Here is a 14,864-nt window from a genome sequence, read left to right as displayed (position 1 = left end):
ACAGCGGCCCCGACCAATCACGGGCAACAGCGGCGTTCGCGTGATGCCCTGGGGCGCTGGCGCGCGTTTTCTTGAAAAAACAGCCGCTTGCGTTTGTTTCCGCCCTTTTTGAACCAGATATTCGTGTTCAGGGGACTCAAAACTGTAGAATGCCGCATAGAACTCATTTTTTTCGGATAGTGTTTCAGCTTCCCTTTAATTCCTGACTCATCAAACTGCTCACTCTCCGGACACTTTCGGGTTGTGAGATGTTGCGGAATAGAGCGGACAATCTTGCATTAATCTTTTTGTTCTGGGGTTCTTTGTATGAGTCCAAGCGCAACTCGTCCCCAGTTCCTTCGCACGGCCATACCCGCTGTATCGCATCATCTGACACACCAGTTCGGGCCACATGAGCGCAATCAAGCCCCCCTTCTAATGGGGGCTTGATTTCGCCAGAAAATGAAACAGTACTAGAGGAAAAACAAAGGTTATATATTTAATGCGTCTTCCATATGACCACTCGAGTTTGCAGCGCAGTCGCTATGGCGTTGCGCTGCTGATGACGAGGTTGAGGGTTCGATCCCGGCAGCGGTGGCCACATTTCAATAGAGGCGATAAGCAAAAAAAAAAAAGAACAAGAAACAAACAAACATGTGTGCTTGGATGTTGTTGCACGCTCGAGAACACCAGGTGATCAGATTTAATCACTATGTCGTGCCTCATAATCGCCATAATTTTGTCTCCGTTAAATTCGTTGACATTCCCCACTACATCCTTATGCATTACAAATGTTACCCCGTATCTGTTACATTGGAAAGGCTATGTTGCAAAACGTATATATCTATCCAACACTCGTAGCTCTCCCCCCCCCCTCTCCTCCCTGCCTCCCTTAAGCTGAATGACAATCAAGGTAGTGCCTCGTCATTCCTCAACAAGCTCTCCTAAGCGCTTCACCCGATAGGGTACGAGCATTCAGGGCTATTGGATTTCAGGAGAGGTTGGAAGGTGTCCTCCTGGACGCCTTCTACAAGGTCAGTGTCCGGAAACCTCTAACGCCCTCTCGCCCAGAGGTGCCAAAGCGCGCCGAAGGGATGCTGACGCACGAGGAGGGCAGATTAACTGTAGTTTATTTTATACGTTTGCAGGCATTAGGCCAAGAAGCGAAAAATACGGAAATGAACATGAATTGCTCTCGAGGGAGCTGCGCCAGGAAAACCAGCGCGCTGCTAGCGAGAAGTTTCGGGAATCTCCTTACAGATTCGCACTGCTGTGTTGAAACAATTTTTTCCAGCCAGAGGGAAACGGGACTTTTCTTCTTCGGGTCCTCCTCGCGCGTCCTCCATTCCCCCGCACGTGACGTCAGTCCCGTTGTCATCATGGCAACAAGTTTTCCCTCTGGTTCTCGGACGATGACGAGCGATGATTTACTTGCTGAGAACGTTAGGGCCATTTATCAAAGGGCTTCGCACTTAGGGGGACACGAATCCGACAAAACACAACCGCACTTTTGGTCAACACGTGCACAGGTTCTGAAGATTAATGCTGCGCAGTGCGACGTCGTTGGGTCAACCATCTCCACCATCTAGGACAAAAGTTTCGGAATGTGCGTGCGACGTCGGGTGATAACTTGTATTAAGCCATGGCGACAGGCGCTCGATTGGGCGTAGTTAACAGCGCCGACACGTTCAGATTTGAGTACCTGCCTTCTTACACCGCGATGTTGAGTGGCAAAGAAGTCTGAGAAGGTCAGAGAGACAGGAAAGCTCCCGGTTTCGTTGCTAGGTGAAACAACTAGAGCACCTTTGACCTTCAAAACATTTAGACCGTCCTGCCATATCTACTATGTTTATAGCAGTCATTTTGTTTTCATTGTCATCATACCTTTGGTATTTATTCTTACAGCTTGCTCACAGAAACGCCAGCGAAACAAGTTTGGAACATTTCCAACTTTATTGAAACAACTTTGAGTCGACAATGTGAAATCGAGTACATATCAAACGAATCGTAATAAAACGCTTCGCGAGTCGTATTTCGTATCTTCTTGTGGCAAAGCCAAGAAACGCAGAGAAAAAAAAGTAAGTTATCAGGCCTGCTGAGCTAGTCATGCATCTTTTGAGAGCAAACAGTGCTAAGCACTGGGCACATAATCATATCCTTGCATTTCATGGTGCCTGTCACGACGAAAGCCGCACTCAAGTGCAAGCAACTTTTTCAAATGCAGGAGCCAGTACCGAGTGCATTACGAGGACGTCGATTGCCTGTGCTATATAGCTAAGGGGACGTATAGCACGTCGGGACGGAGCAGCGAGGCGTCCATTAATGTCCTCCCGTTTAGCGCGCCGTGTTTAGCGCAGTTCGCTCCCAAAAGAAAGGCCTGAGCGTTCGGCTCAGTTGGTCTTGAAGCGGTGCCACTTGGAGCGCAGCCCGTGGTGCCTGGTGTGGTGTGCGGTCAGCAGGCGCCCGTTGAGGAACTCCGCGGGGCACAGGCCGCACGGCAGGGGACGCACGCCCGTGTGCTGGCGCAGGTGCCACTCGAGCTCGAACTTGCGCGCGAACATCCTATGGCACTCCTCGCAGCGGTAGGAGAGCTCGAACGCGTGGTCCATCGCGTGGTGCACCTCTTCGCTCCTGGTGGCCGTGGGCTTTTCGCAAACGCTGCACTGGGTCTCGCCGGCTGGCTTCTGCTGCGGCTTCTGCTGCGTCGAGCGGCGCTTCTGTTCGCCTGCGACGCGTCAAAGGAGGAAACTGTTTTACGGGCACGAAGCGGTGGCGCAGCGGTCATTGCAACGCTGTGCTGCGGAGCATGGAGATAGCGAGTTCGATAGCCAGCCGCGTTGCGATGGGTGCCGGGTGCGTCAACGACAATAATGGGGAGCATGCAGATGACGAAGTCGATATAGGTTTCTGCTTGTGAGAATTTGAATATTGTAGGCTCAGATAACCACAACGGCTTGCACTCTATTAATGATGACTTCATTCAGTGAGCTAGAGGGTTTAACCCAATTCCATTTGGTTCACCATAAGGTCATCAGGTTACGCAGAGTGTTGGAATGTGTGATGAGCTTCTTTCAATGAATTAATCGTTGCTGAGGCACAGCTTCAGCGCATGAAGTGATGAAGTCATTCGTTACCAGATAGCAAGCCATTCATTAAAGAAAATGCAGCACAGAGAGAAGTAGAAACTCCACAGACTAACGAAGCACAGAAAAAGGAATGAAGTCCTCAAAGGAACGATCAAAGCCAGAAGAAGCCTATAGTTTGGCTTAATTAGCTTTAGGTCAGAATGAGATCAGCCGGTATTATAAACACGCGAACATGGCAACTCAGGACTGTCATAGGCTTAACCTCGTCTGAACGCGATCGGCATCGGCTCAAACTGTGTTCGCGGATGGTGAGGACTGAAGTTCATGCAGCCTACAACGCAACACCACTTGCCTCCCATCTCTTGCCTGTCAACAGGGAACGCAACTTCTCACGACAGCAGCTTCTCACGCCAAGCACTAGCTCATGATCGTGGACTCCTACGCGCTCTAGTCACTGTCGTCTGCACGATCCCGGCATGATCTGTGTGTACCACTCCTCACACCATATACACACTGTGGCCTGTAACTGAAGAGGAGGTAAGGTATAGATGATCGAGGTGGGGGGAAGAAGATCGGCACGCAGAAAAGCCCCGCTGCCATCGTGTGGCTCGTACCCAGTTCGCCCTCTGGCTGCGCCCTGCCTGCATGGTGCTGCGTTTGTAGCTGCTGCTCTACGACCCGAATAAACTCCCTTTACAGTTGATGGAGGTGCTGGATACAATAGGAAGTCTGGAACTTCGCAATCGGATACTGCACCCCTCTTCATTATGCCGGAAGAAGGACCACCACAACAACAACCCGCTGTCCCCGTGACTGTCGTTGTCTGCCCTGGCCCGTTGCGTCAACGCGACCCACCCATCTTCAGCGGCACAGAAGACCATGGCGTAAACACTGGCTCGCTAACTACGATCGGGTGAGCATCCACAACCACTGGGACGACGCCAAGAAATTGAATTACGCGTCGTTTTATTTCAGCGGTGTCACCAGCGTGTGGCACCGAAACCACGAACGTGATCTCAGGACGTGAGGGCCTTCAAAGCTAACGTGACGGACGTATTCAGGCGCCCCGCCATTCGCAAGCTTCGCGCCGTGCTACGCTTGCGTAGTCGTGCGCAACAGAGGGGGGAGACATTTACAACTTGCACATATGTTGTCGACCTCTGTAACCGCGCTGACGTCACAATGACTGATGCGGCGGAGATCAGACATATCTTAAGATACATTGAAGACGAAGCCCTCCAGATGCTGTTGGCAAAAAATCCGGCAACAGTGCCTGAACTCATCAGTCTCTATCGAACCTTCGATGAACTACACAAACAACGCGTAGCCACCCGCCAATCCCCTCCTCAGGCCACTTGAGTGTCGAGCTTGGCTGTTGCCCCGGATAACACTTCGCTTAACACACGGCGCTAACCTGGCCAGAGTATATTTAAATGATATGCCTTGGTGGTTAATTAGCACGAACAAGCGGTCTCTACGCATTTTTTATCATATTCGCTGAACAGTGCCGATTCTTTCATTGCTTCTCCTATATTGCGAAAATGTAGGGTTTGTAGCTGATGGCATGGTTCAATTTATTTTTATTGTTTGTTTTGTTCTTGCAGACCGATATCTACCTTTACGAAACTTGCGTCAATACCGGCCACACGAAGGAGAAAATATGGGAGGACGTGAACGTCGCCACACGGGAAGATGCTTTTCGGCAAGGTTTGACAACAGGGCTGCGCGCACCACGCGGCAAAAGTGGCAGACTCATCCTGTTGCAGGCCGGTAGCGAGGATGGCTTCTTAAACGCTGCGTGCCTCGTTGAGCAGCGAAAGGAACTGCTGACTAGCACAAGGAAATGGATGGACCGCGCTTCGAGAAGTGGTTCATTTAATAGCTTTTGCAAAACAGCAAACCGCGCAGTGTCACAGTAATGGACAATACCACTTACCGTAGCGTTCCCCTCGAGAAAGTTCCAACGTCTTCAACACGAAAAAATGGTTATTCAGTCTTGGCTCACGTAGAAGAACATCGTGTTTTCCCAGGATCAATTATACGCAGAGCTATTGGAGCTACTGAACCAACACAAACAAATTTTCTGTGGTTTAGCTCTGGTTAAACCTGGTTGAATTGCGAAACCAATAGCTGCATGGCTACGCTTGTAGTTCTACCTGTGGTGTAACTTGATGTTGGACTTGGTTTAGCCTGGGCTTGGTTTGTTTAATTCGGTTATACTGATGTTAACCTATGTTCTCTATTAAAGACGGACTTCTTTCACGTTGCAACCTCTTTCTCTCATTCTTCCCATGTATATATATGTCCGTTCGATAAAATGTTACACAGGTTTCATAAGGCTTTACGCTCCTTTTAAACGAATCATTGATATTCACAGCACGCTCACATGGCAACGTTATGAACAACGCGCTTTCGCGGAATGCGCTGGTGATATCGAAACCCCGTGCGAAACGGTCCGAATACTTCGCATATGCATAGGATCCACCCACGGAGCCTTGGCCATGCTGCTACAGAAAGTTGTCGCCAGACATAGTAGTCCCTGCGCATCACCAGTTGGCGAAGCTAAAAAAGAGGCGGCACCATACGGCTTAGCAGTGATTATCGAAGGCTTAACATGATTACCCTAAAGTATGTACATGCACGAAGGGATGTAACTAGGCAATTTTCGAAGTTAAGCTGGGGACCAGCATTCCGGAGACAGGTCAAAACTTGATGTAAACGGCGAAGATGGGTCGGAAAATTTGGGGAAAAGACGACAACGTCATCCAGGTAGCACAGACAAGTACGCCACCTCAGTTCGCGCAGGATGCCGTCCATCATGCGTTAAAAGGTGGCGGGCACGTTGCAGAGACAGGACGGCTTTACAGCCCGTTCGGTCTGTTGCTATCAGTCATCATGTCCGTTGCTACGTATAGATGATGCACTTGTATGTTTGCAGGAAGTGGATTTTTTTCCCTCCTTAGATCTCCGCTCTGGCTACGGGCAGGTGCTCAGGGCTGACGCAGACTTTTCAAAAACCGCGCTTGTAACACCAGACGGCTTGAATAAATTCACTGTAATGCCGTTCGGTCTCTGCAACGTGCCGGCCACCTCTGAACGCACGACGTACGGCATCCTGCGCGGCCTGAGGTAGCGGACTTGTCTCTGCTACCTGGATGACGTTGTCGTCTTTTCCCCAGATTTTCCGACCCATCTTCGTCGTTTACATAAAGTTTTGACCTGTCTCCGGAATGCTGGTCCCCAGCTTAACTTGAAGAAGTGCCTTTTTTGCAGCGAGAAAACTGACTATATTAGGTCATGTTGTCTCCAAAGGAGGCATTCCTCTTGATACTGCTACACTTCGCATCATATCGGGATTCCCGAAGCGCACTAATCTGAAAGCACTACGCACGTAGCTTCACTACGGAATCAATCTGTAAGAAACCCACGCAATTCTCAAAGCTATTTTTTTTAGGACACGACGGAAGTGCGCAGAGGAACGAACCCAACGAATTTCAGTGACACCCGTTGACATCGAAAAGTCGCGGGAGTTGCCATTTAAAGCCCATCCATACACGTTTTCGCCGACTCCGTACACATTGGCGCCTCCATCACGCTGGCGCGCGAATGGAGGGGTTTTAGCCTTAGTCTGTGCAGTGCAGCGCACTTTGTATCTGCGGTATTCCGCTCGGTTAACGAGAGTGTCCGTGCTAGAATGTGCAGCTGCCCCGCAGCGTCTTTCCTTGAGAGAGAAATGGGGACAAGCGTCCGTACATCACCCTTCGCCCTGATGACGTCGTTCCCTAGATTTGTCTGACTGGGGCTTCGCCTGAGTTGGCGTTTGCATATCGTCGTAGCTTGTGCAGAGTGTAGTGCAAGCTCGCACGAATTTCAACAAGCGCGTTCTATCTGCGTAATTTTTTAGTAATCCACAATCGCCTGCCAAAAATTCTCGCTGAAGCGTTCCGCGCAGTATTGTCCGAAAGCGTATCAGGATGACACTTCCAAACAATGATTAGCTGTCAGGTTTTCTGCGCGCCATCGAAAGCAGGGAATGTTATCCAGGCCCCAATGTCTAGGAAATCTATTCCCGTTTCTATAGACAAGGAATGCCCGAACCACCTCGGTGGATCCGTGGCTATGGCGGTCCACTGCTGAGAAGGTGGTTGCGGACTGGCCACATTTGAATAATGGCGAAATACATTTCAATGCGCGTAAAGAACCCTACGTCATCAACGTTATTCTAGGGACCTTTTCAGTAACTTCCGTGTCGCTCAGCTTCGGGAACTTGCCTTTGTAGATTTTCTCGAAGCAAATGCTATTATAATTAGCGTAGATTGGCGCAAATTTTTAGACGGACACAAAATAACAAAGTGCACAAGAACGGGCGCTTTTTTCATTTGCATTGCCTTATTAATTTACGCTAAACTACCACAACTGTAGGGCAAGACGAACTACCCCAATAGCCAGTCTTCCCAAACTGTATAATTTCATCTTGAGAAGTCTTCCAATGGAAGATTTGGAGACCGACTAGCCGGAGCCTTTCGTGAGGAGACTTTGCTGTAGCAAACGTTGCCGCAATAGGCTTAAATTTGTTTCACGAGTGCAAACTGGCAGACTTTATGTAACATTCAGTAGACTTGGCACGTATTCCATTGGCGCGTTCTACATGGGGTTCCGACTCGGTCATGCTATTGCGCCAGGGTGAGCCTGCGTGCAGAAAATTCTTCTGGACGATCAGGTGTTACGAGGGCGTAGTACAAGGCATTCAAGACCCTCGCCGATCTATTCTGAGACACTGAAGATTAATCGAAACCCTCGCCCTGCAATGCAGGTGTGTTTCCGATGTACTGTGGTACAACCTTCGTTAGCGATTCTAAATATGCTCGCTGACTTCACGTTTCTTTTTCGGGTTTCTGCACGCTACCGACCCAATCCTGTAAAATCTGGGCTTTCAAAGGTGTTGGCGCAAGCACATGCTGCCTACAAAAGTTCAGACGCCATATTTCTGAACATTTCTTAGCGTTTTCTCATCCACATTCCTGAGTTTGGTAATCTGAGCTCATACTTGTACCGACGTGAAGTAAAGTTATCGGCGTTGGCCAGTTTCAAATCACGAACCATACAACTGTGACCGCATGTGGGTCCAGGGCAGTGTTACGTTTCGCCTACGACGCGCGGTATAGCCGGCGCGGATGCAACGGACGCCGCGGCTTCATTCAAAGCGGCGGACATTTTGGCCCGTTCAGCGCTGCCGTAACGCTTCCTGCCAAGGGCGTCCAGGCATGTTTCAATGCCACGTGTCTTTGTGTGTGTGTGTGAGTGTGTGTGCATGTTGGTGTCCACGCTTGTCAAAGCGCGGCAGCCGGGGAGAGGAGCTCCCCAACTGTGAAGCGAGGAGGTCTGAACGGCGCCGGCCCGGCGGATGCGTCACCTTCTAGTCTCAACGTGCCCGAGCGGCGCCGTCACGTGCGCCCCATCCAGAGCCGTTCCTTCTTGCCCTCGACTCCGAGAGTATAAAAGCAGCAGACCACGGACGCCGAGAGAGGCTCCGAATTCTTCCGTCGAGAATTCGGAGCCTCTCTCGAGAATTCGGAGTCGAGAAAAAAATCCAACACAACCAAGCCGGCTCGGCTCTGGCAGTTACGATAAGGCGCACCACTCACTCATTAAAGCGTACGAACTGTATGGGCGGTACTCTGTTCAGAGCCATGTTATGAAGATCAAGTGAGAGCAGCGAACTTATCGCACTCGAGTCAGAGCAGCGGCTTCGAGTGGCCGCACGCTTGTGAAGCCACGTGATCCTACTTACTCATCCAAGACCACCAGTTCTGCCAGCGTTTATTTTGCAGGCGCTTTCGGGCGTAGTGCACCAGCGGCTTGATGTCGGCAGTGCGCGCGGCCTGGCTCAGACTCGCGTCTCCGGGAGCGCGCGACGACGCTGTGGCAGCCACTTCCTTTTTCACGGGGTCCATCTGCGCACCGAACAGAAGCATGCTTGCCCCCTGAAAGATGCTAAGGGCGACACACCAACGTTCTGCGGAGCAATCCCTACGAAACACACTGTGCTGGCCTCCACCCAAACGCGATACTACTATCGTGAGGAGTTGCAATCAGAAGCAGCAGAGGCACGTATTTCTTTAAAGCGCTGCCGATACGTAACAGGAACAAAACACGCTATTATAAGAAATCTTAACAGAACAGGTGCTTACAGTCAGTGATCAGCAGTAAATAAACGAGGAAAGCCTCAGACTGGCACGGCCCTTTCGACAAGGTGGCTTGCTTTCGTCAGGGTAATAATGCACTGGAAGGTCGACTGAACGGCGGAGCCCTTTCGCGGCAAGGGCGGGAGAAATACGTGGGATCAAGACGGTGCAGCGACGTAAAGGACAAAGAGATATTAAAGTATGGGAATTGGGCGGCACAGTACAACCGACTGCATGATCAAGAACGGCCGCGAGAACATGAGCACGCGACTGAAAACACGCCTCATTCGCGAGCACGCATCACGGCCATTGGATTGACGACGCACAGGCCGCACCATATCGAGTGGGCGCGTACACGCAGACACTGACTGACTCGCAGAAGAAGCACGCCCACTTAAACGCACGACCACGCAAACAAAGGCGAACACTGGCCGGTCTGGCTCGCTCGCTGACATCCGCAAGATGCGCGCGTGTATGGCGAATTTCGAATTCCAGATTCAGAGCTCTTGCGGTGAAATATTAATAATTTGAGCATGTTTCGCAGTAAGCCTGTTCAAATTGCGCACCGTGAAAAGCGTGACCGTTAGCGAGCCTCGAGAATGCCTCAGTGTTCCCCTAATGTGTGTGTATATATATATATATATATATATATATATATATATATATATATATATATATATATATATATATATATATATATATATATATATATAAACCCTGATGAAGATCGGTCCACCGATCGAAACTGTTGCAATTAACTAATTGTTCTGTTTACCCTGTAGCACCACTCAAAGACCGAAACATTGCACGTTGCGCAATCGCGCTCAGAGATTGAGCTACAACGTGCAAGAGCGTGCCAGAGCGGTCGCGCGTTGTAGCTCATTACTGGGCGTGGCAGTACCCTTTCTTTTTTTGTCCGTGAGCTTCTTCTTTTATCGTTCAGCTCGTATGGTGGCGCAACAGCTTTAGGCGCAATTACAATGAAACACGGATGTTTCGTGCGCGCCTCAATAATCTGCTGTCATTCTGGCTTAACACGACAACACTATAGCACAACGCCTTCACATATGCAGAACGATATTTCCTACGCACTGGGAATGCGAATCTGCTCGCAGATTTGCCGTAGTTCAGTGCAGTGAGGCAACGCATCGAAACACCGGTGTTTTTGGCGTTGCGGGTGCTTTTCAGGGATGGTACTTTTACTGCACGTAATCTAAGTGCAGTGAGTGCGAGGCCGTCGCAGCACTGGCTCTGAAAAGCGTGTATGTTAATCGCGAAGATGCGGTGCCTATTCTTCCGTCGTTGTCACGTTTATTTACATAGCGGCCCCTTTAACGTCTCTAAAACAATAACTGCGCGAATCTCGTTCGCCGTTGTGCTTCGCCGTGACACAGTTTGTTTTAAGACCTTCACTGAATATTTTCCCTTTTCTGGAAAAAGAAAGTAAGAGGCACGTCGAGGTGTGTTCCGCACCAAGGCAGTGAATAAAATTAAACAACAACAACAACAACAACAACAACAACAACAACAACAACAACAACAACAACAACAACAACAACAACAACAACAACAACAACAACAACAACAACAACAACAACAAACATTCTCTTCACAGTTACATATCTCGCCCGCATAAGCAACAGTGCTTTTGTGCGAGGCTGAGCAGTACAGCAGGTAGTACCAATGCGGGTACAACGGATTTAACTAAACAAGAAAGTTACTGTATTACTGAAAAGACATGCACATAATATATCTGTAAGACAGATTGAACAGAAATACATTGACATGAAACACAACTGCGGAAATTAGGTTGCACAAACTGGATCCAATAGTAACAAATGCAAAATGGTACGTAGTATAAAACATTCTGTCGGATATGCTCCGTCATTGCATCATGCTTACAAAAATCTGAGGGAAGAAAGTTTAACAAACATGCGTAATACGTATCACCCACGGCCTTGGAAATGATTTTATTTGTTTAAATGATCCTGTGATATCACGGTCATTCAAGCTATTAAACTTTGCCGGCACGTAGAACGCACGAGTCCTCTTGCCGTAGTTTATGTACATTCGAGGTACAACACATTTTTCTATCTGACGTAAGCAGCGGGATTTGACATTGGGATTTTCGAAATTAGTAGAAAAACAATTCTTACACATGGCGTGAAACAATACTTTCTGCTCGGCAAACAACATGTCCGACTGGTACGTGCTTAACAAGACATCCTTCCCATGACCAAGTGTGCCATGAGAGAGGCTACAGGTTATTTTTTAAAGGATGCGGTTGTCTTCAATCTACTAGAAGAGGCATAGTCGTAAATTGTTATTCCTTACTTTATGACAAATTCATCAAGTGATTTGTTAACCATTTTACGAACATTTGCCTCCCACAAGGATTTCAGAGCATACAAATGAGCGCACACACAGCACCGTAAACGTCTTGCAAGCTCTTCAATGTCAGCAAAGTTACTGCCAGATTGCTGTAACCGAAGTGCTGGTTTGGCTAGTACGAAGCGAGTAACCGATCAGATTATTCATTGAAAATATAGTGAAGATGCACAGCCGAGTTACCCCACCTTGTTTGCTCGCTCACGCTCAAAGGCAGCAGCCACGCAGCGTTCGAGCGCGTTCCTGGCTGACTGTTTCTATTGACCCAAACCATGCAGCGTTGCCACAGAACCCATTTAGGCACAGCCACCACCGCCTCAAATTCCTAGCTGACCTCCAGGGTGTAGCCGGGAAAACGTGACGTAAGAAACAAAATATAGTGACTACTTTCAAGAAAAGAAGCCTCGCGATTAAGTTATTGCTTTATTGAAATGTGGCAGGGGAAGTTTTATCTTATACTGATTGCAAATGACATTTGAAAGCAAAGATTCGGGACTATGGCTGTTCTTTGATTGATTGGATAAGAGGTAAGCCGCACGCCATCCTTCACGACCGCACAAAAACGGCTGTGGAACTACCTACCCTTAACCGTAGAGAAATGGCGTAACAGTTTTGCTATAAAATTTCGGCAGCCTTACATTTGGATTGTTGTGAACAACTATGCTCTGTGAATTTCCCCTTGCTCTAAGGTTACGTGCTGCAAAAAAAAAAAAAAGCGCTGCACATTGTCAAATAAATAAATTGCAAGCGAGGCTGAGGACGAATATTAATGCGGGAAGAATTATGTTCAAAGCATGTACACTGCACTAAAAAAAGAAAGAAAAAGAAAGAAAAGCGTAGGCCAGCTACCCTTGACAACGAATGAACGTCCTTTACTGCGGTAGAACTCTAAAGTCTTTAATGAGAATGTACAGTATTTCTGAGAAACTCAGGCGGCTGCAGTTTCACGTGTCTATTTGCGACCTATCGGCGACGCAAGGTCATGACCCCACTGCAGCATTGGTATACAGGGTGAGGTGATCACACTTAACGTAGTTCCAGTCTTTCCTCATCGCGGTGCGTAAAATTCTTACGCTAGAGCTTTAGTGGGGGACGCAATAATTTGCAAACGCGTTCGCATATGAGCTATGCTGCACGGAGATTTGCCGTTAGCACCACGGCAGTGAGTTGTACTGACGCTCTACAGAAAATAATCGCCAAGCTGGGACGTACATACAACATTAGAGACACGCGTGAGGGCGGTATTGTATATCCAGTGGGAAAGAAACACGAAAACACCGAGTGTTTAAACGGGGTAATTAATAACTCATGGCATACGCGTTGTGCACTTCCGTTCAACCCATACGTCAAACACACTGCACAGTGTAAACAACGTACGTTTTTGTAAACACAAATGCGAATCGCTCCCATAGATCGCTCCCCTCAAATCGGCCTGCACGAAGGCCGCAAATTTCTGGGGTACCATTCCTGCACGCCGTTAAGCAGAATGAAAGACGCTGTTAAAGTTGCATTTCACAAATCGTACACCTCGAAAACAGCCTCAGTAGATTGCGTTATGTACATGAATGCGTACCTTTAGTATATCGCTCGCTTGAACCGCTTCGGCGCTGTACGGCTTCCACGTGCTTCGCTGAAAACGTCGGGGGTGAAGAGACGGCGCTTCCAGGGCGACTTCTCCGCTCGGCCAAGCACGTCGTCTGAAAACTGGCCAGTGCCGGTGCGGCTCTACGTGAGAGAGACGCGAGGTGCGTCCCGATGGGTCGGCGTCTATCGTGCGCCTGAACGCCCGCGCCGACACGAACGCTGCGTAGCGCGTTCTTCGATGTGTTTGAATGCCAATGCGCGAAGCACTGCAGGCACAGCGAGGCATGACGCTGTGTTAGGAATGGTAGAGGTGAAACGTGTACAGCTCTGTTCCTATTACGCCAGTATCGTTTGCGGCTGAGGTTTTTCCTTACGTGTGACTAAGGTCACGTTCGTGCGCTGCTGTTAACGGAACAAGTGGCGCGCCATGCATGGCGTGCGGCGGCACAGAGCGCCTGGAGCACCACTTTCGTGCTTCATTTCATTAGTTTTATTTTTTACAGCGAAGATGTCTATGGGTATACCCTCTGGAAAAATGGCTACCCTCTGCAAAGCAAACTTTCTAGCAAATGCTCTGTAGCTCTCAATCTAATGTAGGTATTCTGAAAAAAAGAAGAAAAAAACATACTAAAATTAGCCGCTAGGACGACTCTATGAACCATGCCGAGTTTCATTTACTTGTCATAATTGGTTAGCTAATAGTGAATTTGTAAACGTTTCAGAATTACCGTCCGCTGTCAATACATGGGTATTTACGGAGGGAGTATGGTTAGAGAAAAGGGCTGTAACGCTTGTTTTATCAGAACTATACCGATACAAATTATATGACCCTCTAATACGACTATAACATTATACCGAGTTTCATGTACTTTTTGTAATTACGTACTGCGAAGTGAAGTTGTAAATATTGTGCAATTTCGGTCTGCTGTCAATATCTGGGCTTCTACGGGAGGGAAACGAACAGCCTCATGTTTGTTTGCTAGAATAAAAATTCGCAGCTCCACGGGAAAGCCGCAGCACCGATTGCGATAGCAAAGTAGTAGATAGCTGTACGCAGTAAGGATAGTAGCTTTATCAGCTGTATAAACTTGTGAACATTCGTTTACTTACTAAATTAACAATGATGGAATGCGTAAGCGTGCCTCCACGAGGACGTAGATACAGACACATGGAGACAGCGTCGTCTCTGTGTGACTGCTTCTTTCTTCGTCCCTGTTCAGTCGCACTTACACATTCAATCGTGGATTGAAACCAACTAGCCCATCAACGTGTTTTAACTAAATTAACCAGCACGGTGTCACGCCTGCACATATAAACATGAACACACATCGCTCGACGACAGCGGAAACTGTTTGTGAAAACGCTGGAGTTTGGAATCGTGGCAGCAGCCGCGAGCCAATTGACCTCCGTGCGTATGTCGCTTCAACGCGTAGGAATCGTCGAAAGCACAGCGCATACGAAGCTACCGCCACTGCGCGCACTCTGCAAGTATCGCGGATCGTTTGAAGATGAGGCCCGCGCGGGTGCGCACATTGGCCACGTCGCAGACCGCTTTGAAAACGCGCGAGCGCCGCCAACGCGTTTCTACGGCGTCCGCCAAAGGCTTCGTCACCGCCGTAGTCGACGCCACGGTTGTTTACAC

At 48.7% G+C, this 14,864-nt stretch overlaps 1 protein-coding gene across 1 annotated transcript in view; it reads right to left on the bottom strand.

Moving 5' to 3' along the window:
* Window positions 1-1,908: 1,908 nt before the first annotated feature.
* Window positions 1,909-14,864, bottom strand: part of LOC142592736 (uncharacterized) — a 30,631-nt gene continuing 17,675 nt past the window's right edge. The window contains exons 2-3 of the mRNA XM_075704344.1: window positions 8,857-9,019; window positions 1,909-2,704 (exon numbers count right to left, since the gene is read on the bottom strand). Of these exons, the coding sequence (XP_075560459.1) occupies window positions 2,370-2,704; window positions 8,857-9,019 (498 nt within the window). The 3' untranslated portion in view covers window positions 1,909-2,369. The remainder of the gene's footprint in view (window positions 2,705-8,856; window positions 9,020-14,864) is intronic.

The sequence above is a fragment of the Dermacentor variabilis genome, chromosome 9 (assembly GCF_050947875.1).
Source record: "Dermacentor variabilis isolate Ectoservices chromosome 9, ASM5094787v1, whole genome shotgun sequence".
Lineage (NCBI taxonomy): Eukaryota > Metazoa > Arthropoda > Arachnida > Ixodida > Ixodidae > Dermacentor > Dermacentor variabilis.
The sequence above is the reverse complement of the archived record's forward strand: the minus strand, read 5'-3'. Positions and strand labels throughout refer to the sequence as shown.